The sequence below is a fragment of the Anopheles coluzzii genome, chromosome 3, assembly GCF_943734685.1.
Source record: "Anopheles coluzzii chromosome 3, AcolN3, whole genome shotgun sequence".
NCBI classification, from domain to species: Eukaryota; Metazoa; Arthropoda; class Insecta; order Diptera; family Culicidae; genus Anopheles; species Anopheles coluzzii.
The window spans coordinates 23,608,497-23,635,894 of record NC_064671.1 but is presented as its reverse complement, the minus strand read 5'-3'; the positions used below and the strand labels follow the sequence as shown (position 1 = coordinate 23,635,894).

Genomic DNA, 27,398 nt, shown 5'->3' with positions numbered 1-27,398 from the left:
CCACCGCGATCACTGCAAACATGTGCTTCTTCTCACCTTAGGTTGCTTCTCACTGTCGCTAAAAGAAGACGACGCAATGAGCCCTGTGCCGTTTGGGCTGCATATTTATGCCCTCGATCGTCTCCCCGTCTCGATGCTCCTTCGGACCTTACCTCAAAAGCGATACACTTTCTTTCCCGCCCCCCCCCTCCCCCTTACTTCAGGCAAATATTTCACCGCAGAACGCAGCGCTGAGGACTGTGGTGATATTCGATCAAGATGTGTCTGCGGTCCACCCCTTACACCAGGGACAGGCACAGGCAACACGACTCCAAGCTCCGCAACGAACGAATGAAGGAAGCGATGCAAAACAAAATTCGATCGCGGTGCTTTGTTTCCTTGCGCGGATCCTTGTACGCCGCGCGACTGTCCGCGATTCCGCTTGGCGGGCTCGGGTGTTCCCGCGCGGGTTGCTATTGTAATATGATCGTGGCAGGCGTGTATACCGGCTCGGTGTGTAAGTGGAGTGAAATTGTTACAGTTTAAATCTCTTGTTTGTCGCCAGGCCGTACTTTGCCCGTATAAGGGCTCCGCTGATCGGGGCTGGCTGATCGAGCAAGCAGTAGCACCCCCGTTTTGCAGGGGCAGCGTAATGAAACGTAACATTAATCGCAAGATGTCCATCGTGTTCGGGAGTCGAAACGTTGGACGTGAGGGAAAATGGTGTGGAGGATGGAATGTGGCCAATGAATAAGTCACATGGGGACACTTAGAGGACGTGCATGGTTTGACAAACAGGCGAAGCCTGAAAGTAACTACAATTATTAAATTTCTCCCATCCGAATTTATAGTATTGCTATCAAATCAAGTGTACATGGTACAACAAATCCAGTCTTAATTATTCCCCCGACTGTATTGTTCAGAATCCGCTAACGCATTCTGTGTGTCAAAACAAACTAGGGTAATAAAAGTGATAGATCGTGTGCCACGCTTGAACCTCTTTGTGACCTCTTCAATTCAAGCTTATGTTCTCGTGGAAACAGGCTTTACGTTACAAGTTGTCTTGGTGTCAATGACGAATGACATGATCAGTGGAGCCTAGCGAGCTTGATCGTCGTACATACCATACAGATTGTAGCGGCTCCTTCATCAGACTGTCCATGCAACCATAAGAAGCTCGACATCCCTCGAAGCATCATTCTTCAAAAATGACTGACGTCAGATCAGGACTATTTAGTGAGTCCTCAGGCTATGGCAAGACTCAGACTTGTTCCTTCATGCTGGTATCTACTCAGAAGATATCTAATCATTATTGGCTAATCAAGATATAATTGTTAAGGTCGTATCCAAGTTGACCAAATCCAAACACCTTCAAATCCGTCAGAATAGCAGATAATGACAAGATTATTACACTTCCTCTATGTGATTTAGTCCTTATATTTAGTTGTTCTATGTTAAAAAAATGACCTACGTTTCAAAATAGATATTCCACCCAGACATTGAAAAGAATGTCCAAGATATAGGTCACTGTAAATGACTTAAAGATCAATTTTATGTTAAAAAGCCTTCAAAATTCACGTAAAATTTATATAAAAACCAACGAGATTGGATCGAAATTGAGATTTTAAGACTGTTTCGAGATCAAATTCCAGAGGTACAGGATGGATATAGATTTAAAAGCTTTCGAATTGTTAACTAACTTTATCTAAAATACTATTCGACTCTTTACGCCGTTTCACTGTTCAATTGTCTCTGGTATTTCTGTTAATTGTTAATATTCAATTCATTCTTCTTTGAAAAGTATTTCCTCACTTTAAAGAGACCTGCAATTGGGACAAAAATAGCATAAAGCCTAGAGTTCTTGGACATCATAATTGAGTTTCGTAACTAGGAACTATTTGAGTAATAAGCGATCCTTAAGTAGTTTTGTAGCTTGTATCCTTTTCTTCATCTTTAAACATATTCATAAACTGTCTAGACTGTTAAGGTTAATTTCATGACATATGAAATGTCCATTTTCTTCAGTCCATTGGTAATGAATCTTAAACTACACTAAAGCACCCAGAGTTCACCTTCACGACTGCTTCCTTATCCCCTACGCGTGCACTCCGCCACAGCAGCTCCATTTAGCTTGACGTGATGAACGAGGAAGATCATGTTCCCATGGTAACCCCCGGGGGAAAGCCAGCTCAGCCAATATCCATCCGAGCAGCCTACTAAGAACCTCGTGGTACGGTACCTCTTTCGCCCGGCCGCACCCCGTACAGTAATCGTAGCCATTTTGGCGAAGTGAAAAACCTTAATACATATTATTATCGACACGATAGCATCAACGTGTAGTATAATTTATATGATCACAACCGCAACCGTCTCTTTATTGTTGTTTCTGCAATGCTTCTGCTGCTGCTGCTGCTGCTGCTCGCAATGGTTAAACTGCTCTTGTTCCTTTTTTTCTGTTGCTGTTGCTCCACCGATGACCTCCTCTCACCGAAGACGCGTGCGCCCTCGATCATACTGTGCCTCGGAACTTCCTCCCCGCAGGGAATCCGCACTCACATTGCTTGTATCGCTGTAGCAGCAGCAGCAGCAGCAGCAGCAGGCCTTTAATAAGTCACGATTTCTTCATTTTACGGCAGTCCAATTTGGTGCGCGACCGATCACATCGAACGATTCTGGACAGTGCTGTGTCCACCCCACCCGGGAACCTCGGCCTGGACCGTCCTCACCCGTGTACACGGTCGATCATTATGCTTATGCTGCGTGCCGAATCGATGCGGAAAAAGAATGTGCAATGAAGGAAGGAAAAATGCATTCCCCGCAAGCCGATGCCCGATCGATGGACAATTAAAGTGCACCAGATTTTACCTTCCGTTGTACGTGCACACATACACGCGCGCGCGCGTCTCGGGTCGGGACTTATCAAGTGAATTTATTGTTCTGCTCGTACTGCGGCTGCCCAGGCAACACATGACATGCGGGGACAAGGGACAGCGCATTACCATTTAATGTGTCAACTCTACCCATATTTGAAGTGGTAGACGACGAACCTCGTTCCCCTAAATTGATCTTCGATCTTGACTCGATCCTCTCTTAGTGTGATAAATAAATGTTTTTTTTTATTCTCTCTCTCTCTCTCTCTCTCTCTCTCTCTACACACACAAACAGACATGCACTTTTTCGGCACGAGGAGCTGGAGAAAAAGTACAAATGTGATCAGTGTGACTTTGCGACGCACATTCCCGGACACCTGCGCCGGCATCTGCTGGTGCACACCGGCAGCAAACCATTCTCCTGTCCACACTGCGACTACTCCTGCAACAACATTGTAAGTGTGGGCTATAATAGCTGACGAATGATTTTACCTTCAGTGCAACTCTTTATCTTTAATTCTTTTCCCCCTCTTTTTTGTAGGAAAATTTACGCAAGCACGTTATTTCTACCGCGAAGCATAAGGGGAAATTTTTGTACGAGTGTAAATTTTGCCCCAGCGGCGCGGCGAATGAAGCAAGCAGCACGCCACCGTACGGTACCAACTTTCAGAAAGAGTTTAAGGACCATCTACAGCACAGCCACAAGCTTACGCCGGAGGAAGTGAAAATGTTTACTGCCACTTTACTGTAACGGAATTTTGAGGAGAATGTACGGACTATTAAGATATGGAAATAAATCTGAAAACAAAAGACATTTGAGAATCATGGCTATTAAAATTCAACAATTTAGAAAACTAATTGGGTCTCAAAAATAAGAAACGAATTAAGTGTGCATCAAAATAACAACAGAACGGTGTGGAAAATTCAAAATATCTTACGAAAAGCGCCACTCTGCATACGGTGGTGAGTTGTTGAACTAATAGAGGTTACATTTTTCCTATAAAATGTAATGGTTTGTATCTTTACTAAACTCGTTTGCATGCAATGTAACGTCATTGGGCACATGTAACGCTTAGTAACGCTGTTGTGTCCTTTTTTGCATTTGAGCTTTGAACGGTTCCGACGATTCCAATGGGCTTCGACAGTCGACTAGTGACTATGAACTAGTGATGTGCTGTATGGAGCGCACCCACGACTCCGATCCGACTCCGAATATTGTTAGTTCGATTCCGACTCCGGCAAAATGGAACCATTAGATCCGCCTGGAACGACTGGAGTCGTTCGGAGTCGTTCGGAGTCGTCGACTCCGGACGACTCCGGTCGACTCCGGACGACTCCGGTCGACTCCGGACGACTCCGAACGACTCCGACTCCGGGCGACTCCAAACGACTCCGAACGACTCCGACGACTCCGAACGACTCCGACGACTCCGAACGACTCCGAAAGACTCCGAACGACTCCGACGACTCCGAATCCGGGCGACTCCAGACGACTCCGAACGACTCCGAACGACTCCAGTCAACTCCGGACGACTCCGAACGACTCCGACTCCGGGCGACTCCAAACGACTCCGAACGACTCCGACGACTCCGAACGACTCCGACGACTCCGAACGACTCCGAAAGACTCCGAATCCGGGCGACTCCGGACGACTCCGAATCCGGGCGACTCCGGACGACTCCGAACGACTCCGAACGACTCCGAACGACTCCGAATGACTCTGACTCCGGGCGACTCCGGGCGACTCCGGGCGACTCCGGGCGACTCCGAGCGACTCCGTACGGCTCCGGATATTGCAGCGCGGACCTACCTTCCGCAGTCGATTCCGAATTTATCGGAGTCGGATCGGAGTCGACTCCGGATTTTTGCCAACTTTACCCATCACTACTTTGAACGTCTGAGGATAGTTCTTTCTGGATGGTTCCGATCTTGAAGTGTTGTACTCATCTACCAGAATCTAAATACGAATGCAATATCTATCTGTGATTTAGAGAAATATCCACCTTGGACCAAGTGTTCTGCATGGCTTAAATGATAATTGACCATAAGTGATTCTTTCTTTTCATAGCTTCAAATAACCGCCTCTCATTCGATGAATGGGAATAATTTGACCAGTTTGTCTTGGTGACTCAAAGCATTACATTTATTTCCGAAACTTTTCGCAAAAATTAATAGAACGAAAATTCAAATAATAACCGATAGAATTCCGTTAATAAAGTTTGAAGTATGTTTCGTAATAATAATGAGTAAAACGTAGCGTAGTGTGTGATGCAAAGAGAAGATAAGACAAGAGCACATTTTAGCGAGTATTTTTTTTCTAATTCATAACACACTAATCAAGTTATCAAGAGAACTGATAACCAATATCACTCATCTAATGTTTCTTTCCAAACACACACGCCAACCTGTCAACGCAAATGCTCCGCATTAGTGTGCTGTGTATATTAAATGTTGGATAGATAGTGTATTTATCATCAGTTGTGTAGTGTAAAAGCATTACAGAGACACGGGAAGATTGCACGCCCACCACTCAAGACCATACCACTGGGACCATAGCGTGGTACGTGGTCTCCCACCCACTTCAGCTATGAAATCCCGGCGACACACCGTACGAGAACGTAAACTCGCCGCTTACATCCACCCCGTGGTGCTTGTGGCGCTTGCTCTCCGGGATGAAATCGTCCACATCTTCCGACACCGATTCGTACCGCTTGCGACCCCTACCTCCACTGGTCTCGCCACCACCACCGCCGTTCTCCTCGTCCAGCTCGTGCGCCTGATACTGCAGGTAGAACGGTTCGATGCGCTTGCCCGACTTCTTCAGCATGTACGGATCGAACGGGAAGAACGTGTCGAGACAGTCCTCCGGCAGCTGCGTGTTGTTCTTGTACACGGTGGCCAACTTGCGGCGTGCATTCCGCTCCAGAATGGTGTGACAGTAGGCCAGCTGGTAGGCGCGCGTAATCCCCGCGAAAGCCGTCGCCACCGTCGGCAGGCAGACGCGCAGCGGGTTCAGCTGACAGGTGACGATCGACGACAGCTGCAGCGACTGCAGGAACGTGAGGTTCTTCGCGCTAGAGGTGAGATGGTTGGCGCGGAACGCGACGACGTAGAAGATCGCCTGGCACACCGAGTAAAACACGAGATGCGCCTTCAGCGATTGATTGTAGTGCATCGAGTCGCACCGCTGTATGTAGTTGTGCACCCAGTGCGACATTTCCAGCAGCATGGACTTTAGATAGCTGCAAGTAGAAGAGAGTAACACAAAGTTTAGCAAAACGGGAGCGGACTAGTGGGTTTACAAGTAAATTTAAATTCTTTGCGGTTATTAATACGTAGCATCATCGTAGCATTTCCAAACGCCTATTCTTTTAAAGATTGCTGAAACTGACTCCGATTTTGATTCCGGAGCCAATTCCAATTCCGGAGCCGATTTCGATTCCGGACCCGCTTCCGATTTCAGAACTGGTTCTGATTTCGGAGCCGATTCCGGAACCAATTCCGAACTTGAAGCCGATTCCGATTCCGAAATCGATTCTAAAATCAGTTCCGGATCCGATTCCGTAACCAGTTCCGGATCCGATTCCAAAACCGATTCCCAAGTTGATTCCCAAGCCGATTCTGGAATCGATTCTGGAATCTGATTCCGGACTTTCTATTATTCGGAATCGATTCCAGAAAACTTCGGAGCTAGCCGGAATCGATTCCAGCACGAAAACTTCATTTTTCCCATTACTAGAACGGACAAAGAATCCGTTTTCCTCCTGCTGCCCCATACTTACTTTAACGGGACATATTTGGCCCGGGCCAGCATGCTGGCGATGTAGCCGACCGACGTCTGCCGCACGTTCGGCGATTTGTTCAGATTGTTCACGTTCTTCCACAGCGAGCTGATGAAGTGTTCCGCGTACGACAGCTTGAAGCTGCAGATGTAAAACATAATAAACTGCGCGTGGTCGGTGTTGTGTGCCGGCAGGATGTGAGCGTCGAACTGGTTCAGCACGATCTTGAACAACCGATCGCCCTGCCCGTCCACCTTCACCGTCTGCTCGATGTAGTTGAAAATGATTTCCATAAACCAATCGAGCGTTTCCGCGACCGGATGCTTCATCGTGTCGCTTTCCTCACCGCTTTCCCCGTCCTCACCCTCACCGGTGTCCGTCATCTCGAACATCATCTCCTCGTCCGGATACTCCGTCTCCTCGATGACGCTCCGGGGCATGTTGACGTCGAGCTGCAGCAGATGGTAGAACACAATATCCAGCAGCTCGTCGCAGTAGATCGACGCGTACTCCGTCATGCGCAGCACGTTGTAGAGGTAGCCGGCCACCTCACCGGACGGCCGCTTGTAGTACGGGAAGTTCTTCCGCAGCTGCGTCAGCACCACGTCGAAGATCATCGGTATCACATTTTTCAGTCTTATTATCAGATCGTGCAACGATCCCATCTGCTGCTGCTGATCCTCGCTCGGGATGCAGCTAACCGTGGACGACGACGGCGACTGTAGCGCCCGGTCCGGGATGAACTGTTTCACCAGCTTGGCCACGGTCATGGTGCAGTAGTTTTTCTGCACAATCGACAGCTCCACCACGAACTGTTTGTACGCTTCCTGCGCCTCCTCGGAGCGGTTCAGCCAGCGGGAGGACAGCAGAAACTCGACCAGCTTGCCGAAGTAGGGCTTCATCAAAGGAACGGCTTGCTTAGCTTCGGCGAATATTTCTACGAATTTCATGTCCTGTGCATAAAGAAGAAGAAGAAAAACCACAAACAAGCTCCGGATTAATAGGGAGCACCAGTCAACCGGTAGTACTACGCCCTTTTACTTACCTGCGGATCTTCATCTTTCAGCTTTTCTAAAAGTTCATCGTACCCCGTTAACCGGTTGTTATCCAACACGTCCCGCAGGGCCAACTCGATCGACAGCTCGGCGAAGCGCACCTTGTTCCGGGTCGGTGTACCGCTACCGTCCGGCACAGACTGTGATGGCTTGAGGATGGACGAGACGCGACGTTTCTCGGTGAGTGTGGACATTTTGGCATTCTGGTTCTCACTGGGGGTGGAATGGTTTTTGCTTGCAAAGGCTAGCACACACAGGAAACGCCACGATTCCACGCTCTTTCAAGGTTGCCTATTACGCAGTACCGCACCGACGGTGTCGCTCCCGGCGAACTAAAACACTGCAGCCAGGTGATTCCTGCACCCGGGACTAGCCGTACGACACTACGCAACAACACTACGGAAAGGAATTAATTCACAATTTCACCGAATTCGTGGCACTATTTCACAATTCACCCCACGAGCACCTTTTCACAGCCGGGTGGCGAGCACGTTTTAGCACGATTCGATGACGTACGGATAATCGGAGCGGGGGTTTTTCCCCCGCTGAGCAAAGCGACGGAAGAAATCATTACCTTTCGATCATTTTCTCAGGCCTTCTCCTTTTCACCTACGGCAAATTTGTCAAGCAACTCGTCAGCTGAGCGCGCTGTCAAAGGTTTAGATGTGTTGGGGCGCCAGACGGCCAACCGCTGTCAGAAGTCGTCTGTGCTTTTTCCCTCCATAGCGCTATCTCTTTCTCGCGTGTGGTAAATGTGGTAACAAACTCGGATTAACAGGTTCATCTCGGCGCTAATTACCGTTCCGCCGGGTTCTAGAACGCAGGCAGTTGATTGTGACACCGGCATACTGGAAAGTTAACTGGTAGGCCCTGTTAAGCATCAAGGCCGTGCCTGTGCTTCGTCGCATGCGATGTTATTGCACGTACTGTCAAACGCTTTTTCGATATTGCGATTATTTGGATGAATTTAATAGTTTAACGATTATGAAAAATTAAGTTTAGGTTGTTCCTACAAAACACCACAAAATTATTTTGACTGATAAACTCGGATGCGGGGTCTGACGAAATTTAAAAAAAAAATTGATTCCGTCGTACAAGAAAATCAAACCTCCGACCTTATCTGTCAAATCCTATATTAAATTTTGACAGGCTTTCCGAATAAATCGCATCTGATGTAGCACAGACACGGCAGTAAAGCACAACTTTCTTACGCTAAGCTTTTGCATTCGTATGGTGTATTTGGTCTCGTGGTACAGTCATCAACTCGTACGACTCAACAACATGTCCATCATGGGTTCAAGCCCCAAATCTACCATGCCGCCATACGTAGGACTGACTATCTTGCTATGGGTAATCCATAAGTCACTGAAAGCCAATCCCACAAGTGGTACAGGCAGGCCTTGACCGGCAACGGTTGTTGTGCCATAAGGAAAAAAAATCAGTGAACTTTCCAGTATGCCGGTGTCACAATCAACTGCCTGCGTTCTAGAAGCCGGCGGAACAGAAATTTGATGAAAGTCAGCGCCGGGCTGAACGTGTTAATGCGATTTAGGGTGCTACACGTTGCACAGCAAACCCTCCAGCGTGAGCTAGCGATTCCGTGGTCATTTTTACATTGCAGCGTTTGAACTCATTGCGCTTTTTTTGGTTTGATTTGTGAAAATTCAACTTCATCGCCGCAATGTTTGTTACCACCTTTACCACACGCGAGAAAGAGATAACGCTATGGAGGGAACAAGCACGGACGACGGCTGACCGCGATTGGTCGTCTGGCGCACCAACACATCTAAACCTTCGACAGCGCGCTCAGTCGAAAGGGAAGGAAGAAGAAGAACAGGGGACAGGTAGCTCGACGAGCTGCTTAACAAATTCGCTGTAGGACGAAAGGAGAAGGCATAAAAAAATGAGCGAAAGGCAATGATTTCTTCCGTCGCTTTGCCTAGCGGGGCGCGCGCTCCAACGTTCGAGCAGTGCAGTTGCTCGATTTTCAGCGCAGCTGTCAAAATCAGATGTGTTTTGTTTACCAAAAATTGTTGCGTTTCCAAAACATCGAAGTCCATTTTTCTGGTTGTTGCAATGTCGCGTTTTAGCAGCGCTCTTCAGCTTACCGATTTGGATGATTTCATTACACCGTCGCAGGTAAGCATAGGTGCAATCATAAAATTCCAACAATGCAATAAAACTCCCCCCCACAGGAATGTATCAAACCTGTAAAAATCGAGACGAGCAAAAGCAAAACCGGAGCAAAGATAACAATCCAGGAGGATGGGTCCTACGTGCAAGAATCCTCGGTAAAATCAACCACCATTCGCAACAAATAGTGGAGAAAATGTTTATAAGTTTACACGTCTTTTCCCCACAGAGCGGAATCCAGAAGCTGGAAAAGGTGGAAATAACGCTCGCTGACTGTTTGGCCTGTTCGGGCTGCATTACTTCGGCCGAGGGCGTGCTGATCTCGCAACAAAGCCAAGAGGAGCTGCTGCGTGTCATGAACGCGAACAATCTGGCCAAGCTGAACAATCAACGCGACGAGATCAAGTTTGTCGTGTTCACTGTCTCGCAGCAACCGATTCTGTCGCTGGCACGAAAGTACAATCTCACACCGGAAGACACGTTCGAGCATATCGCTGGTAAGATAAGATTCACCATTGTTGATTACATCAAGTTGCTAATATGTGCATTGACACACACACTTCCAGGTTACTTTAAGAAGCTTGGTGCGGATATGGTCGTCGACACAAAGATAGCCGACGATCTGGCGCTGATCGAGTGCCGCAACGAGTTCATCGAACGGTACAACACCAACCGCAAGCTTCTGCCCATGCTTGCCTCCTCCTGTCCGGGATGGGTGTGCTATGCTGAGAAAACGCACGGCAACTTTATCCTCCCGTACATTGCGACCACCCGCTCGCCGCAGCAGATAATGGGCGTACTGGTAAAGCAATATTTGGCCAAGCAGCTGCAAACGACCGGCGACCGGATCTATCACGTCACGGTAATGCCCTGCTACGACAAAAAGCTGGAAGCATCGCGGGAAGACTTCTTCAGCGAGGTGGAAAACAGCCGCGATGTGGATTGTGTGATCACGTCCAGTAAGTAACCCTGTAACTGTATTACGGATATGAAAGCAATAACCAAAACCCTTTCCGTCGCCCTTCTGCAGTCGAAATCGAACAGATGCTCAACAGCCTCGACCTCCCATCGCTCCAGCTGGTAGAAAGGTGCGCCATCGATTGGCCCTGGCCAACGGTGCGGCCGCCAGCCTTCGTCTGGGGCCACGAATCGTCCGGCTCAGGTGGATACGCCGAGTACATCTTCAAGTACGCAGCCCGCAAACTGTTCAACGTCCAGCTGGACACGGTCGCGTTCAAACCACTGCGCAACAACGATATGCGCGAAGCGGTGCTGGAGCAGAACGGTCAGGTGCTGATGCGCTTTGCCATCGCGAACGGATTTCGTAACATCCAGAACATGGTACAGAAGCTAAAGCGGGGCAAAAGTACGTACGATTACGTGGAGATCATGGCCTGCCCGTCCGGCTGTCTGAACGGCGGTGCCCAGATACGGCCCGAGGAAGGTAGGGCCGCACGCGAGCTAACAGCCGAACTGGAGTGTATGTACCGTTCGCTGCCCCAGTCGACCCCGGAGAACGATTGCGTCCAAACCATGTACGCCACGTTCTTCGACAGCGAAGGGGATCTGAACAAGCGGCAGAGCTTGCTGCACACCAGCTATCATCAGATCGAAAAAATTAACTCAGCCCTCAACATCAAGTGGTAAAGCGGGAAGCAAGGCACATAATGCTTATCGGGTATGAGGGATAGGGAGGGATGCATTAGAGCGGATCTTCGGTGTAAAAATTCACAGGCTGCAGAAAGCAAGCAGCATCGCGCAAAGAAAGAGTGGGGAGATAAAACGGACCGATTGTACGAGATAAATAAACAAAACGGGCTATCAGTGCTCGGGTAGCTAGGCTACGAAGAAAGTCAAAACAAGCATTAACCGGTTTCACTCTGGCAAGCGCAATGGCTGCACGCACGCAATCCGAACACACACACCCCGCCAACGATGCGTGTTGCGAAACGGGTTTCCACCTGGAGGGGGTGGCGACATCCCATCCTAACCCAGCCATGGGCTGCAATAGCAATAGCAATCTTGACATTCAATCTTGACGCGGTAAAACTAAAACACACACCCATCACCACCAGCACTTTGTACGCGAGCGCAGGTGTCTGTGCGTCCCATATCTTCGGTGTCGTTTAATGTACACGCACCAAGATGGGACTCTGCCTCATTGACAAACCAGTGCGAAGTACCATCCTCGGTACACTCGGTACAATGGATAAGCATTATAAATATTAATTGCCACCCTCTTCCCTCCGGCGGCCAGTGTGCCAACACCAAAAGGTAGCGAGTCAATGTGAGAATGTAACGATAAAACAGCAAACGCACCGCGGCTGAAAGGTCTATGACATTTGCTGTCTGCAACGTACAGGCCACCGGATTGTTTTGTACTTCCCATCAATTTCGCTGCCCGAAATGATCGAATTTTGGTGGCATTTATTATTAGTGCGGTCTTATTTGTCCGGATTCTGCTATGTTATTGATTTTTGTTGCTATCCGGCCGTTGCCGCCGCCGTCCGTTCAAAACGGGTTTCCTGGGTTTACCGAACCGGGGCCCGGGCAAATAAGCGGAGCGTTTGACATTTTGAGGTTTGCGTTCTGTAACCAGTTGTTCGAGTTGACGCTTTAAAGAACACACAAAAAGAGCATTAATAAATACATTAATCTTATCTTTTCTTTTTTTTTTTGAATATTGCAGACCAATTGAAACAAAAACGTTCATCGGGACCGTTTTGCGTTTGAATATTTACTGGGCGTCTCCATAAGCGACCGATTGCGACGCACCGTGTGAGAGTGGGCCCAGTCAATGACCCCCCAATGGCAAAACATGGCTGCTATGTAACATGATCGTGCTTGTTAATTTTTACGGGTTTAAATTTCCATCTCTCTTCAAAAAATAAAAAAAAAGAGGAAAGAATCCACTCTCGCAAAGCCAAAGGGGACAGATGACGATGTCACCCAACAACGTTTGTTTGTACCGCCTCACTGCATTCGCACATCCTCCCAACACCCCACACTTTGCTCCTCCAAAAACAGGGGATGAAATAATCGAAACGAAATTCTAATTTGCATAAGACAGATTAAGCAGCTTTTCGAACCGCGGCAAGGCTGGGTACGGTACAGGCTTAAGTTTTCGCGTGCGAGACACCAACCATCCCGTTGGAAAAGCAACGGTACATCCCGAAGAATGTATTTTACCCCAATTTGCGTAACGTTATTCAGAATTTTGGTCGATTCTCATCTTTTTTTTTTTTTTTGACGAAACGAATGGGGATGCTGCGTATGCGTGTACCGGTCGGGAATTCGGGAAGCTGCGAAGCCGCGCACCTACGCGCATACCGTACGCGAAACCAGTTTGAAACAGTCGCAGTCGAGGGATCGCGCGGTAGGTCTGGCCTGCGATGATCTTTGCGGTTTACTAAGAAGATATGTATGTATCGTGACAAGTGGTAGGCAGCATCTGGCAGCCGCGAAATCGTGCCCAAAGGATTCGCCAATCAACACACCGCCTCGACGCCTCCCTTGCGCGCGCGCTCCTGTGGCGTAATATGTTGTGGTGCGTGCTGCGCTGAAGATCAAGGGCGACCAACAGCCTTTTCCGGTGTTTCGTGGGCAAGGCGTAGGGAATGGGAATACCGGTTCGATCGGTTCGATGACAATTGCATGCCACGACCAAACGACCAAGCCGGCCGGCTGGACAGCCAGCTAGCCACAGCGCCTGGAAGCGCATGGGATGAACTGGAGCACTTGAGTGCTGCGATTTGTTGCGCGATACGCGCCCAGTACACACACGCACTGCAGCAAGAAGTGCCTCTGTCCCTGTCGAACGGTTTTATCTTTCGCACGTGTTGCTTTGGTCGAGAAGAGCTACCGCAATCTTCCGGGGTGCATAGAGGCCTCAAGGGCTTGAGCTGACAGCGCGATGCGCAAAGACTTCCAATCGTGGGGTTGCAGCCGGTCCGAGATGCTTGCTCACCGCTTCCTAGAGCACGTGGGTATCTAATGTGTATCGTTGCGCGCGGCCGTTAATATTCTACACGACGCCACGCCACGAATACTAGATGGCACTTGATAGCGTGCAAGGGGTTCCTTCATAGATTAGTATCTGAAGCTTCCGTTGCAAATTAACCCGTTTGCAATGCAAGGATGCCGCTCTGCGGTGAATGCCCCGTAAAGAAAGTCATCGTTATTGCATCCTCTTTTTATGTTAAACAATATTAACAAGTAATAAAAATAAATAAAAATGGAATAAACTGTCTACCGCCCTCCATGGTGGATTTATTTTCACCTGAAACGCAGGAACGGAAGAATCACCGACCAAGAACGAAATGTCGCAGAACAAGTTTTTGGCGTCTTCGGCGTGTCGTCTTGAGCTTCCCTGCGGAGCCCGTGTCCAGCACCGGAAAGGTATAAAAGCGGGAGTCGCGGATGAATAAGAATTAGTCGGATCGGTGGTGTCTTTGACGGCGGTACGGTGTACTATCGACTGTGATCGAGTGTGATCGTGTTCAAGTGCTTGTGAAACCGAGTGCCGAGAAGAAGTGCAGAATTTGTGCCAATAAAACAAAGTGTAAGTGAAGAAGGAGTGGATCAGAGGGAGAAGGAGAGAGAGAGAGAGAGAGCGTTTAAAAAGTGAATTAATAAGAAACCTCAAAAAAGGTGGTTAAAGCCTGGTTAAAAGGCTTTAGAAGGCTACAATTGTTTCCAATTACTGTGCGAGTGCAACGGTGAAGCGTGTGCAGGTGTAATGGTGCACTGTCTGAGGCCGGTATGGGTCGGTGGGAAATTAAAATGCATACAACATAATGCAAATCGGTTGCTTCTGCTGAAGATCAATGAGAGAGAAAAAAAGCAGACAACAGACAACAAAGAATAGTAATACAAGCCCCAGTCGGTCAGGTAGTTGTGTGTGGATCAACAGCATTATCAACTGTTCGATTTTGCCGACCCCCAACGGAAGAAGTCGAGTGTGATTTTATTTTAAATAAAAATTGTAATCGCAAAAACATCATACCGAGGGACTGTGTACGTACCCTGGAGATTCTGGCTGTGAAGCTCGGACCCAGTGTGAAAGCATGAACGTGTCCCGTGGGCCCGTGAGCTGTGCAACAAAATTGCGCGGACCGATGGACGGGGCGTGGAACGAAACCGTTACACCGCTGTCCAAGTGACCCCGATTGCTGGTGAAGAATAGAAATTGAATTGATTTCTTGGCGTGGCGTGTTGAGGATCATGTGTGCGATTGTATTTGTGAACGGTGTGCTAGAAAGGCACGTTTGTTTGTGGGGAAAACGTCTGATAAGTGACTGCAGTACTGGCCAAATTTAAAAAAAAAGACTGTTTTAGCGTTGCAGTGTGTTATTTCTACATTAGTACTTATATTTCATCAAATATCAGATCGATCAGGATCGCTAAAAGTTGCAGATCGTTAATCAGCGCATAATTAGTTTTGATTTAGATAATCGTTCATAAAGGACAGCTATTTCTGGGTATTAAGTTTACAATCGTGCCTTTGATTCGAATCCAGCAAAGCATTCCAAAAGGATCTTCTCTCAGGCAAGACCACACTAGGGCCTGAGTGACAAATAAGGCCCGTGAACCTTTTGCAAGAGCTCCGTAGAATGTATGCTCCTTGGAACAAATGCAGCAAAGCTTTTGCTCATTTTTTTCAGGCAATCGTTTCCACTAACATCAGGCTAATCCACAAAATGATCCAAAAATTAGTAAAGAACATGATGGACATAATCATTTGATTTGATTCAATTAATCTATTAAAATCTATTAAAAATGCAACATAATTCTCAATGGAGTAACCAATCCCGAAGCATCATAAAATAACAACATCTTTCCGCCTTTATTAATTAAGAATACATCAAGAAAGTAGCACATGAGGCAAGATATCAACATTGAAGCTTAGGCAGACGTCAGATTAAACCGTGGTTTTGCAGGCGCACAACACCAGGGAATATAAATACACAAGTTTGTCGATCTGTTCTATATCTATTTGTATCTATCTTGTCTATAGATGAAAAATACTAACCTTATGATAGAATAATAATGACTTCTAATTCATCCGCCTTCGTAGTACAATCGTTAATTGTGCGTCCTAACAACGTGCCCGTCTTAAGTTCATATCCCGTGTAAACTCGAGAACTTTCCGGTATGTCGGAGTGTGAACATATAAAGCTTGGTCGGGGTGAACCAATGAGCCCTATAATACCAAATGATCTTTTAAGGCTTAAACACACCTGGATACAAGTCATTGAACCAACAAAAATAAAAATAAGAAGGAAATCGTGATGTTTGTCTTTACGTGGTAGAATTACGGTGATGTCTTCTCGGAAACGCATTAATCGCCTAACTCAGTCGAACACGACTGTCAAATAGCTAATCGTGATGTCATACCCTCGATCCCACTGCCAGAGTTTGGGCATACTGCTAAAAATCGAGTTGCTCTCATAGTCCTGGCACTACACTCACTCACCCAGAATACATTGATTTGAATTTTGCCAGCACACACGTCCATTTGTTTTAAACTCGAAGGCCTTAATACACTGGAACCATAATTTTTCGCTTCAACCCTGACCATTTGCCCAAAATATCAACTACCGCCATGGTCAGTACGAGCAACAAGCGAACGATACGAGCACAGAATCAATAATTATCGCACTGCCCGACCTATTACCTGCGTGGCATTGCACCTGCACTAGTTGCCTTGAAGATTCTCATGGCTCTCATAAGCTTATCGATCGTGTTCCACCCATAAGCTCAAAGCTCGCTCAACACCTAGCAGATATGTTTATGCAAACCGATGAATGATCATAGTAAGCGGGTGGATCGAGCTCTACTGATCATTCTTTCTGCTCTCTGCTCTCTACCGCTCATTCGTTTCATCTCCTTCATCTTTCTGCCACTGCTTCGGTATGTCGCACTGTCGGAGGTCGAGACACCCACCGCCGCCTCGACCGTATGCTAGCGGTACCGTGCGTAGCCGTGGACTTGAATCATAGCTTTCGTAGTATTTTCTTATGCTCGTCAGTTCTTTGCTCTCGCGAGATGTCTTGAATGGGCACGTGTGCACGGGAACAGGTTTCTGCCGCTGACGCTCTACACCTGGGAACTGGTGACATAGACCTTGAAACAATTTTGCTGTTTCGCTGCAATAAACAATGTAGTTCGTTGGAGGGGGGGTCGGGCCAGGAAAGGGTGACCCATTTTCGGGGGCTTGGGCTTTCGTTGTTTGACTGAATGGGGATAGCACTAATTGCTTTGTTTTAAGTACGATTGCCATGGTAATTTTAACAGTCCGGGATTTCCCTCCTTCTTTTGTTGTCGCCGTTTTTTCTTCCTTCTCACAGTCAGCTCCAATGCTTCGTTGAGGTGAAAGCATCAGAATGAGTCTTCTGCCATATAAGCGGGTTAGTATGCGCTACGTGCAGCGAAAGTACAATCACCGCTGTGCATTGTTGCAGTTTTGATTCACGACAACCATGCATCTCATTCTTTCCAGCTGACCATTGTCGGTGTCTGGCTGGTGCTGGCAGCGACCGCTGCGATCCGAATCGAACGTCAGCCCGAACCGGTAAGCTTTGTGCGTAGCAGCGTGGAGCAAATACCGCCGCACGGGTTCGAAAAGCAGGTGGCGGACGCAGCAAGCCATGACTTCGGCAGTGAATCATTACCGCTGCGCAGTGCCGTCGAGAGTGTTCCAGCGAACCTGTAAGTACGCGTATGGCTTGGTAGGAAATGCAATGGAAATGCAATAACCCCAGCGCACCACCGACTGCATTGTTTCCAGCGTCGATGAGCGGCTCCCGCTACGTGATGCCGTCGAGTTTCGCATCCTGGACATGGATCAGGAAATTGAAGACACCGTCAGCAAGGTGAAGGGGGTAGTGAACAAGCAGAAAATCAAGCTGGTCCCCGTTGACACGTCAGAGGTGGAGAGCTTCCGTGTGTTTCCGTTCCAGGATCGGTATGCGGCGTACATAATTCCTTCCAAGCCCGCCAATCAACCGATGCCATATCGGGCTGGGTCACCGTACCAGCAGCTGCTAAGCAGCAAGGATGTGGCAATGGTTCAAAGCGCACAGAATAGTAAGCTGTTGGCTGCACAGAAAGCGGCACCGAGCGAGTACAAGGTGCTGTGCCACATGACCAACTGGGGCTTCTATCGCAAGGGTGAGGCACAGTTTGTGCCGGAAAATCTGGACCCTGGGCTGTGCACGCACATAGTCTATTCGTTCGCCACGCTGGATCCGGCAACGCTGACGATGAAAGAGTTTGACAGTTGGGCGGACATTGATAACAGTGAGTATAATGGTGTTTAAAGCTTGGTTCACTTAGAAATATTTGTATATTTGTATATTTGTAAATGGGGCATTCAGTACATCTTGTATCTCATTAATAATTACAGGGGCATATGTACTATAAATCCTGGGTAAGGGTAGTGTTTTTTTAATAACCAAATTCTCAGCTGCCCCTGCACATCTAGAGAGACAGATTCTGTAGCATTCTTCTTCTTCTTTTGGCTCAACAACCGTTGTCGCTCAAGGCCTGCCTGTACCACTACTTGTGGGCTTGGCTTTCAGTGACTTATTGATATCCCACCATAGCAGGATAGTCAGTCCTACGTATAGCGACAAGGTCCATTTGGGGTTTGAACCCATGACGGGCTGTTGTTAAGTCGTACGAATTGACGACTGTACTACGAGACCGGCATCTGTAGCATTACTAGAAATAAAACTGATCTATATCATTCCTGAAACTGATCCTGAACCCATACTAGCCCTAGAATTGATCTTGAGCCAATTGAACAGTTAGTTCCAGTATGGGTTTTGAATCCATTGCCAGTCTTAGAACTCTCTCATATTCAACATGTGTAAAGTTTCTTCATTCATCGTTTTGACGAGTAAAATCCTCCAATTCTACATTTTTGCAATATCCTTGGCTGCTACCTTCCCTTTTCTTTTACTTTGATTTTTTATTTCAATATCTGTTTATCGGACGGAATTGAGGGCAATTTGGCAAATTCGGGGATTTTGGGATCAACTTGACTCCATGATGGTTGTACACTTGTACTATAGCACGTTGCTTCCTATAGTGGCAGCTAATTAGATCTGGCAATAACATGACTGGGTCCGTTTTAGGCCACTGGGAGCACTACCAGGGCTCCTACTTTCCCAAAGATCCCCATTTCTAAACAAACCATATCCTATTTGTTATTCCACTCTGATTTAATTTGATTGACGTTATCTTCCACAGATATGTACCAACGTACCGTGACAGCCGCTGGTGATGTCCCAGTGCTGCTTGGCCTAGGCGGCTGGACCGATTCAGTGGGCAACAAGTACTCCGAGATGGTTGGATCCGCTGCCAACCGGCAGAACTTTATCACCAATGCGATAGTGTTCCTCAAAAGGCATCGCTTCGCTGGTCTGCACATGGACTGGAACTATCCCGTCTGCTGGCAGAGTGATTGTTCCAAGGGCTCGGATAGCGACAAGACTAACTTCAGCAAGCTGATCCAAGAGCTGCGGAAGGCTTTTGCAGCGGAAGGACTTTTGATAAGTACGAGCATCTCCGGCTACAAGGAAGTGCTGATGGTGGCGTACGATGTGGCCGAGCTTACGAAGTACGTCGATTTTATGGCCGTCATGACGTACGACTATCATGGCTCTTGGGAGGAACAGACCGGGCATGTAAGCCCGCTTTATGGTAATACATACGACAAGTATCCGCAGTACAACACCGACTACACGATGCAGCTGCTAGTTAAGATGGGTGCAGATCGGAGCAAGTTAATCGTTGGCGTTCCTTTCTATGGGCAAACGTTCACGCTGGCACAAACTACACGAGCTACACCGGGCGAGGGTAGTCCTAGCATTGGGCCCGGAACAGCCGGCGATGACACGAGGCAGCCGGGTATGTTGGCGTATTATGAAATTTGTCAACGCGTTCGCAAGCAGAAATGGAAAGTCGGGAGAGATAATTCGATGAAGTCGGGTCCTTACGCAACGAATGGTGATCAGTGGGTCGGTTACGATGATCCCGTGTCGGTCACGGCAAAGGCACGCTATGTGATGAAGTCAGGCTTTGGTGGAATTGCCGCGTGGACGATCGATTTGGACGATTATCAAAATCGATGCTGTGAGGAACGGTTCCCTGTGCTGCGTGCGATCAATAGAGCACTTGGGCGGCTTGATACACCCGCTCCGACCGGGATGGATTGTTCGCGTCCTACGCAACCGGCTACTCCGAAACCGGCCGAAATGACATTTAGCCCGGATAGTGGAATTCCGAGTACAACGTCAACACCGGCACACTCACACACCACGTGGCCATCGTGGACGCCGGAAACAACATCTACAACTAGGAGAACTACGACTGCACAGCCCTCAACTACTACTTCTAGAGCAACGACTACCATCACAACAACTACAACTACGACTACCACTCCAAGAACGACCAGAAGAACGACTCCATCAACAACGACCTACAGCCCAACGACAACTACCGGTACGACCATTCCCGTACCCGGACTGGTAATGCCTGAGCTCAGCAATGCGGAAAGCTGCGAAGGCAATCAGTACAAGGCCCATCCGACCAACTGCAACTCGTACTACCGTTGCGTGTTGTCCGAGTTCAAGCAGCAGTTTTGTGCCGGTGGACTTCACTGGAACGATGCGGCTAAGCTTTGTGATTGGCCTGCATCAGCCAGGTGTGAAATGGACGAGGGAACACAGGGACCGGATACAACAACCACAACCACGACCACAACAACTCCAAGACCAACGAGAACATCTTCCAGACGTACAACTACGTCCAGAACGACCACCACTACCACCACCACCACCCCAGAACCGATGACATCCCGTCCCACTCGCAGGAAAACGACGCTCGCTTCGAACTCTCCCACCCAGAGACCCACGAAAAAGCCAGCCACGACGACGAAAAAACCTATCAGTCGTCCAGCAGAACCCTGCACCAATGGCGAGTACTATCCGCACAAGTCCTGTGACAGTTTCTACATCTGCGTGAACGAAAAGAAGGTAGCGCAACAGTGTGGTCCGGGCTTGTACTGGAGCCAAACGGACAAGAGCTGCGATTGGGAGGAAAACGTGAATTGTGTAAGCAATGAGCAGTACTTCCGCCTTCTCACGACAACATTCGGCGCGCTGAAGGCACTGTCGGAGGATGATCCGTGTGATGGGAACTCGCACGTCCCTTATCCGGGCGATTGCAGCCAGTACCTGGTGTGCAACTGGGGCCGTCTGGAGGCGGCCAGCTGTGCCGATGGGTTGCACTGGAATCAGCAGCTGAAGATCTGCGACTGGCCAGCAAGTGCCAAGTGCTCGCAGGGTGGCCTCCCCGAGAGTACGGAAAACATTTCCGACGAGAACAACGCCTGGCAGGGTTCGGACATTGATGGACCGCAGTACGTGATGTCTACGACGGAGAGGAGGACTACAACCACTACAATGCGCACTACGGTCGCACCGTCGACACCACCACCTGTGCTAGAACCCCTGTCGGGGCACTACAAAATGGTGTGCTACTTCACGAACTGGGCCTGGTACAGGAAGGGTTACGGCAAGTACACACCGGACCACATACGGACCGATCTTTGCACGCACATCGTGTACGGGTTTGCGGTGCTGGACTACTCAACGCTCACGATCAAAACGCACGACTCGTGGGCGGACATTGATAACAAATTCTACGCACGTGTGGTGGCCGCCAAAGAGAAGGGCGTGAAGGTAACGCTTGCGATCGGTGGGTGGAACGATTCGGCGGGCGATAAGTACAGTCGGTTGGTGAGGAGTGCGGCGGCACGATCGAAGTTTGTCCAGCATGTGGTGGGCTTTTTGGAGAAGTATGGATTCGAGGGGCTGGATTTGGACTGGGAGTATCCCGTGTGCTGGCAGGTTGATTGTAAGAAGGGATATGCGGATGAGAAGGAAGGATTTACCGAGCTTGTGCGGGAACTTTCGGAAGCGTTCCGTCCACGGGACTGGTTGCTTTCGGCGGCTGTATCTCCGAGCAAAACGGTCATCGATGCTGGCTACGATGTGGCTGCCTTGGCGCAGTATTTCGACTGGATCGCAGTCATGACGTACGATTTCCATGGCCAGTGGGACAAGCAGACCGGGCACGTTGCACCGCTGTACTACCATCCGGACGATGAGATTGATTTCTTCAATGCGGTATGTGGTGATGTGACGGTCGGGGGGCGTGTTTTTGTTTACTAATTCAGCTTTATTCCTCAGAACTACTCGATCAATTACTGGATCGAGAAGGGAGCACCACCGCGCAAGCTGGTCATGGGTATGCCACTGTATGGGCAGTCGTTCCAGCTGGCTGACACGAAGAAGAATGGACTCAACGCGAAGGCTCCCGGACCGGGTCAGGCTGGGGAATTTACCCGAGCGGCAGGATTTTTAGCTTACTATGAGGTAAGGATTGCGATCGTGGAAATAAATTTCATTCAATAATTCAAATTTCCAATTAGATCTGCGATCGCATACAAAACAAAGGATGGACGGTGGTACAAGACGACCTCCAGAGAATGGGCCCGTACGCTTACAAGGGCAATCAATGGGTGTCGTTCGATGATAAGGAATCGTTGCTGCGAAAGGTACAGTTCATTCGTGCGATGGACCTTGGCGGTGGTATGATTTGGGCCCTCGATCTGGACGACTTCAAGGATCGATGTGGACAGGGCAGTCACCCGTTGTTGACTGCCATTCGAGAAGGACTGCGAGAGCCGTACAATTCGAATGATGTGCTTCGTAAGTATTATATGACATCTTTGTCAATGAATCAAGGTAATAGATAATTTTATTGATCATTTCTTCGCAGCTACGATCGTAAAAGAACCAATGGCCAATGAAAATTTCGCCTTGAGTACGGAGTCCCCTGGCACCAACAGTAATTCTTCTCCAGAAAAGCAGCAACCTGCATCCAACGAAAACACCGAAGTGGACGATAACTCTGTCGATTCCGATGAGTACAAAGTGGTCTGTTATTTCACCAACTGGGCCTGGTACAGGCAGGGTAATGGCAAATATCTCCCAGAAGATATCGATCCCGATCTGTGTACGCACATCGTGTACGGGTTTGCGGTGCTCGATCGCGAAGGGCTAACGATCAAACCGCACGACTCGTGGGCTGACATCGACAATCGCTTCTACGAGCGTGTGGTGGAGCTAAAGAAGAAGGGCAAGAAAGTGACGGTCGCGATTGGTGGATGGAATGATTCGGCGGGCGACAAGTACAGCCGGCTGGTGAGGAGCGCTCAGGCACGGAAGCGTTTCATCGACAATGTGATGCAGTTTATCGAAAAGTATGGTTTCGATGGGCTCGATCTGGATTGGGAGTATCCGGTGTGCTGGCAGGTGGACTGTAAGAAGGGTTATGCGGATGAGAAGGAAGGCTTTGCCAGCTTGGTGGTGGAGTTGGCGACGGCTTTTAAACCGTACGGGTATCTGCTGTCGTCGGCGGTGTCCCCGAGCAAGAAGGTTATCGATGCCGGGTATGATGTGCGGACGTTGTCTGACTACATGGACTGGATCGCGGTGATGACGTACGATTATCATGGCCAGTGGGATAAGCAAACGGGACATGTTGCGCCAATGTACGAACATCCGGACGATGTTGATACAACGTTCAATGCGAACTTTACGATTCACTACTGGATCGAGCAAGGGGCGGACCCAAGAAAACTGGTCATGGGTATGCCAATGTACGGGCAATCGTTCTCACTGGCGGACGTGAATGCGAATGGGTTGAACGAGAAAACGTATGGAGGTGGAGAGGCGGGCGATCAGACGCGTGCCAGAGGATTCTTGTCGTACTATGAGGTGAGTAACGATTTTAGGTATTTAGCTGAAGTAAGACCAGATTAAGACATAAGGATGTTATATTTACAGATCTGCTCTAACATTAACAAGAAGAACTGGAACGTGGTACGTGATCGCAAGGGACGTATGGGCCCGTACGCCTACAAAGGTGATCAGTGGGTTTCGTTTGACGATCAGTACATGATACGGCACAAGAGTGAGTACGTGAAGGCAATGGGTCTGGGTGGAGCTATGATCTGGGCACTGGATTTGGATGACTTCCGAAACATCTGCGGATGTGAAGAGTACCCGCTATTGCGTACAATCAACCGAGTGTTGCGAAACTATCCTGGACCTGGACCAAAGTGTATACTAGGTTCAACTAAACCGTCGCCAGATCGTCCCACTACAGCTATGACTACTACTACCCCCAGAAGCACTACAAGAAGACCTACAACAACGGTTAGAACTACAACTACTGCCACCACTTCTACCACACCCAGAGCAGTATCGACAACAAGGCAAACGACGCGTCGAACTACTACTAGATTTAGTACTACTAGCAGACCGACAACGCCATCAATTGATGATCTTGACTCTAATCAATCGAGCAGCAAATGCGATGGACGGTTGTTCATTCCGCATGAGTCTGATTGTTCGAAGTACTACATCTGTCAGCATGGCAAACGTTACGAGCAAAGGTAAGTCGAAGGGAGTCTTTGTTAGTACATCGATCATTGTACTAAAAAGATACTGCTTTTCTTTCTTGTTTGCAGATGCCCAACCAACACAGCCTGGAACAATGGATATTGCGATTGGGAGGAGAATACTAATTGTAAAAATAAACAAGGTCCTGTAACATCGGCCCCTTCAACTACAGAGGACGGCAGCTGGATGACTTCGACTGGTCGTCCCGCTACAACAACAATGCCGCGACGAACCACTACTTCAACAACTCAGCGTACTACAACGTCTACAACGAGGCGTCCAACCGCTAGACCTTCGACGACCAGTCCCACAACGATGAAACCGCTGCCTCCGTCCGCGGAAATCCCCCCAGGTGGCAGCAGTGACTACAAGGTGGTGTGCTACTTCACCAACTGGGCCTGGTACCGGCAGGGTGATGGCAAGTACACGCCCGACGATATCGATAGCACGCTGTGCACGCACATTGTGTACGGATTTGCGGTGCTCGATCGTGAAACCCTCACGATCAAGACGCACGACTCGTGGGCTGATATAGACAACAGATTCTACGAGCGGGTGGTCGAGCAGAAGCGCAATGGTGCGAAGGTAACGCTTGCGCTGGGCGGTTGGAACGATTCCCTCGGCGATAAGTACAGCAAGCTGGTGCGTGATGCTGCCGCTCGAGCTAGATTTGTGAAGCATGCGGTTGAGTTCATCGAGAAGTACGACTTTGATGGGCTGGATTTGGACTGGGAGTATCCGGTGTGCTGGCAGGTCGACTGTCAGAAGGGATACCCGGACGAGAAGGAAGGCTTTGCGAAGCTGGTCCAGGAGCTTGCGGTCGCGTTCCGGCCCAGAAGTTGGTTGCTTTCGGCGGCCGTCTCGCCGAGCAAGATGGTGATCGATGCCGGGTACGATGTGCCAGTGTTGGCGGAATATTTCGACTGGATTGCGGTCATGACGTACGATTTCCACGGTAACTGGGACAAACAAACGGGTCACGTTGCACCGCTGTACTACTACCCAGGCGATACGTACGACTACTTTAACGCGAACTTCTCCATCAACTATTGGATCGAAAAGGGAGCACCGTCGCGGAAGTTGGTCATGGGCATGCCACTTTATGGGCAATCGTTTTCGCTGGCCGATACGAAACGAAATGGTTTGAACGAGAAGTCGTATGGGCCGGGTGAGGCGGGCGAGTTTACCCGGGCGGGTGGATTCCTGTCGTTCTACGAGATATGCGATAAGGTGAACCGTCAGGGCTGGACCGTGCGGCGGGATCCGGAGGGAAGGATTGGCCCTTACGCGTACAGCGGAAGCCAGTGGGTGTCGTACGACGATGTTGATGAGATTCGGCGAAAGTCACAGTTTGTCAAGCGGATGAATCTGGGCGGTGGTATGGTTTGGGCGTTGGATTTGGACGACTTTAGGGGTCGATGTGGCTGCGGTACTCATCCCCTGTTGCGCACCATGAACTTGGAGCTGGGACGGATCAGCACACAGGCGCCGGAGAATTGTACGTAGAGTGTAGGAGGGGAGTGTAGAGTTTAATAATTGAGTGTAACGATGTGAAACTAAGTTTTGTGTACTAAAATTGATTAATTGAATAAAATTCAGTAGAATCAATTCTGCTTAATCCACGTACTAGAGTGTATCGTTGTGTCGCAATGTAGCGTAAGACACTTTTTTGTTTCCCCGAACAATTGTACAAATAAGTATATGATATATCGAAGTAATCATGTAAAAATGAGCCATTGGTGTGAGCAAGTTATTTGTTATTTGTTATTTATTAATTAAAATTCAACGGACCGCAAGTGGCCCACTTGAAGCGAATTGTTAAAGTTAATGGATTGTTAATTTGATCTTATTTTTTGGTGCAATGCCCTCAGCGATCATATCAAACTATAAAAATGTAGGCCAGTAGGACTACCTAGATATATCGTCAGTCCTTGCTACGGGGGGACGGTGCAATTGAGAATCAATTATGTCCACCTGGTTGCATAATTACACAACATAATTTCTACATATCGTTTAACTCTGAGGTGCGTGCCAAAAGAAATTACTCATAAAATCATCCCATATGAACTCATACCAGCCCTTCCGCTGATCTTAAATCCCATTAGGTCATGGAGCTGACTCTGAAGCTATATCGATCTCAGAAATGATCCGAACCCCATTCCGATCCTAGAACTGATCCCAAATCCATCCATATTACTGAATGAATTGAGCGAAAAAGGTACAATCCATCCTTAATAATTAATAACGAACTTGGATTTTAAATTTGAAATCGTTCCAACCGCTATTCGAATATTTCGAACTCGAAACTGGAAGCAGCCTTTCTCTTTCTAAAAATCGATTTGTCTCGCTCTATTTGTTAACACACTATGGAAAAATGTTATCTTTGGTACAGTCATAGTTCACTTTGGAACTAAAAAACGGTCAAAATATCCTCATTAATTCTCAAATTTAAGTCCATCGAGGTTGGTGCATGCCATTTTGTGAGACACGCACTCTCACGAAAGGTCTTGATAGTTTTGAGCAAGATGGATTATGCCAATGGTTACAATATATATGTTTTTAGTGCTATACGAATTTTCATAGAATGTTAACAAATCGTTTAGCAACACACGTAGCCTTTGGCAACTGCCATTAAACCTGGTTTTGAGCTTTTTTCAAAAACCTTTATAAGAAAATGTTCTACATTCTTAACCTTCTGGTTTTGAGCAACTTTAAAATAGTTTAAGATCTATTTATGAACATCCAATCAAATTTACCTTTTTCAATTTTATTTGTTGATAATTTATAATGAGAAACACTCATTTTGTACATTGTAGTTCACTGAAAAGTACTGAGAAGATTATCATTATGAATTAGTCATGCACTTTGTGATTTATACATTTTAGTAAAATGGACCAAACAACCATTAAAAAGTTGCCCAATCTCTACAAAGCTCAATTCTGCTATGATCTCAAATGTCAGTTCTTCCACTGTAGTCGCCCAACTGTCACTTGACTTCTGACAACGAAAATGTACCAACCGTCGCGCTCGGCCCACTT

General features: G+C 48.1%; 4 protein-coding genes across 4 annotated transcripts in view; 3 read left to right on the top strand and 1 right to left on the bottom strand.

The window, feature by feature from the left end:
- Positions 1–3,651, top strand: part of LOC120958725 (zinc finger protein ZFAT) — a 75,358-nt gene extending 71,707 nt beyond the window's left edge. The window contains exons 7-8 of the mRNA XM_040381703.2: positions 3,145–3,304; positions 3,391–3,651. Coding sequence (XP_040237637.2) covers positions 3,145–3,304; positions 3,391–3,600 — 370 coding nt within the window. The 3' untranslated portion in view covers positions 3,601–3,651. The remainder of the gene's footprint in view (positions 1–3,144; positions 3,305–3,390) is intronic.
- Positions 3,652–5,294: 1,643 nt separating this feature from the next.
- LOC120957427 (RNA polymerase I-specific transcription initiation factor RRN3) lies at positions 5,295–8,220 on the bottom strand. Its single transcript, XM_040379631.2, has 3 exons — positions 7,678–8,220; positions 6,633–7,585; positions 5,295–6,092 (listed from the first exon to the last, which is right to left on the bottom strand). The coding sequence occupies exons 1-3, from the start codon at positions 7,879–7,881 to the stop codon at positions 5,432–5,434; spliced, it is 1,818 nt and encodes a 605-aa protein (XP_040235565.2). The 5' UTR covers positions 7,882–8,220; the 3' UTR covers positions 5,295–5,431.
- A 1,439-nt stretch (positions 8,221–9,659) lies between these two features.
- Positions 9,660–11,766, top strand: LOC120958515 (probable cytosolic Fe-S cluster assembly factor AGAP009023). The gene is made up of 5 exons (XM_040381365.2): positions 9,660–9,826; positions 9,883–9,978; positions 10,050–10,317; positions 10,387–10,779; positions 10,851–11,766. Exons 1-5 carry the CDS (start codon positions 9,764–9,766, stop codon positions 11,465–11,467), a joined length of 1,437 nt encoding a protein of 478 aa, XP_040237299.1. The 5' UTR covers positions 9,660–9,763; the 3' UTR covers positions 11,468–11,766.
- A 2,474-nt stretch (positions 11,767–14,240) lies between these two features.
- LOC120957582 (probable chitinase 10) lies at positions 14,241–25,986 on the top strand. The gene is made up of 10 exons (XM_040379857.2): positions 14,241–14,381; positions 17,170–17,229; positions 17,322–17,530; positions 17,610–18,121; positions 19,076–22,017; positions 22,081–22,266; positions 22,323–22,602; positions 22,673–23,673; positions 23,743–24,353; positions 24,429–25,986. Exons 2-10 carry the CDS (start codon positions 17,206–17,208, stop codon positions 25,864–25,866), a joined length of 7,203 nt encoding a protein of 2,400 aa, XP_040235791.2. The 5' UTR covers positions 14,241–14,381; positions 17,170–17,205; the 3' UTR covers positions 25,867–25,986.
- The last annotated feature ends 1,412 nt before the right edge of the window (positions 25,987–27,398 follow it).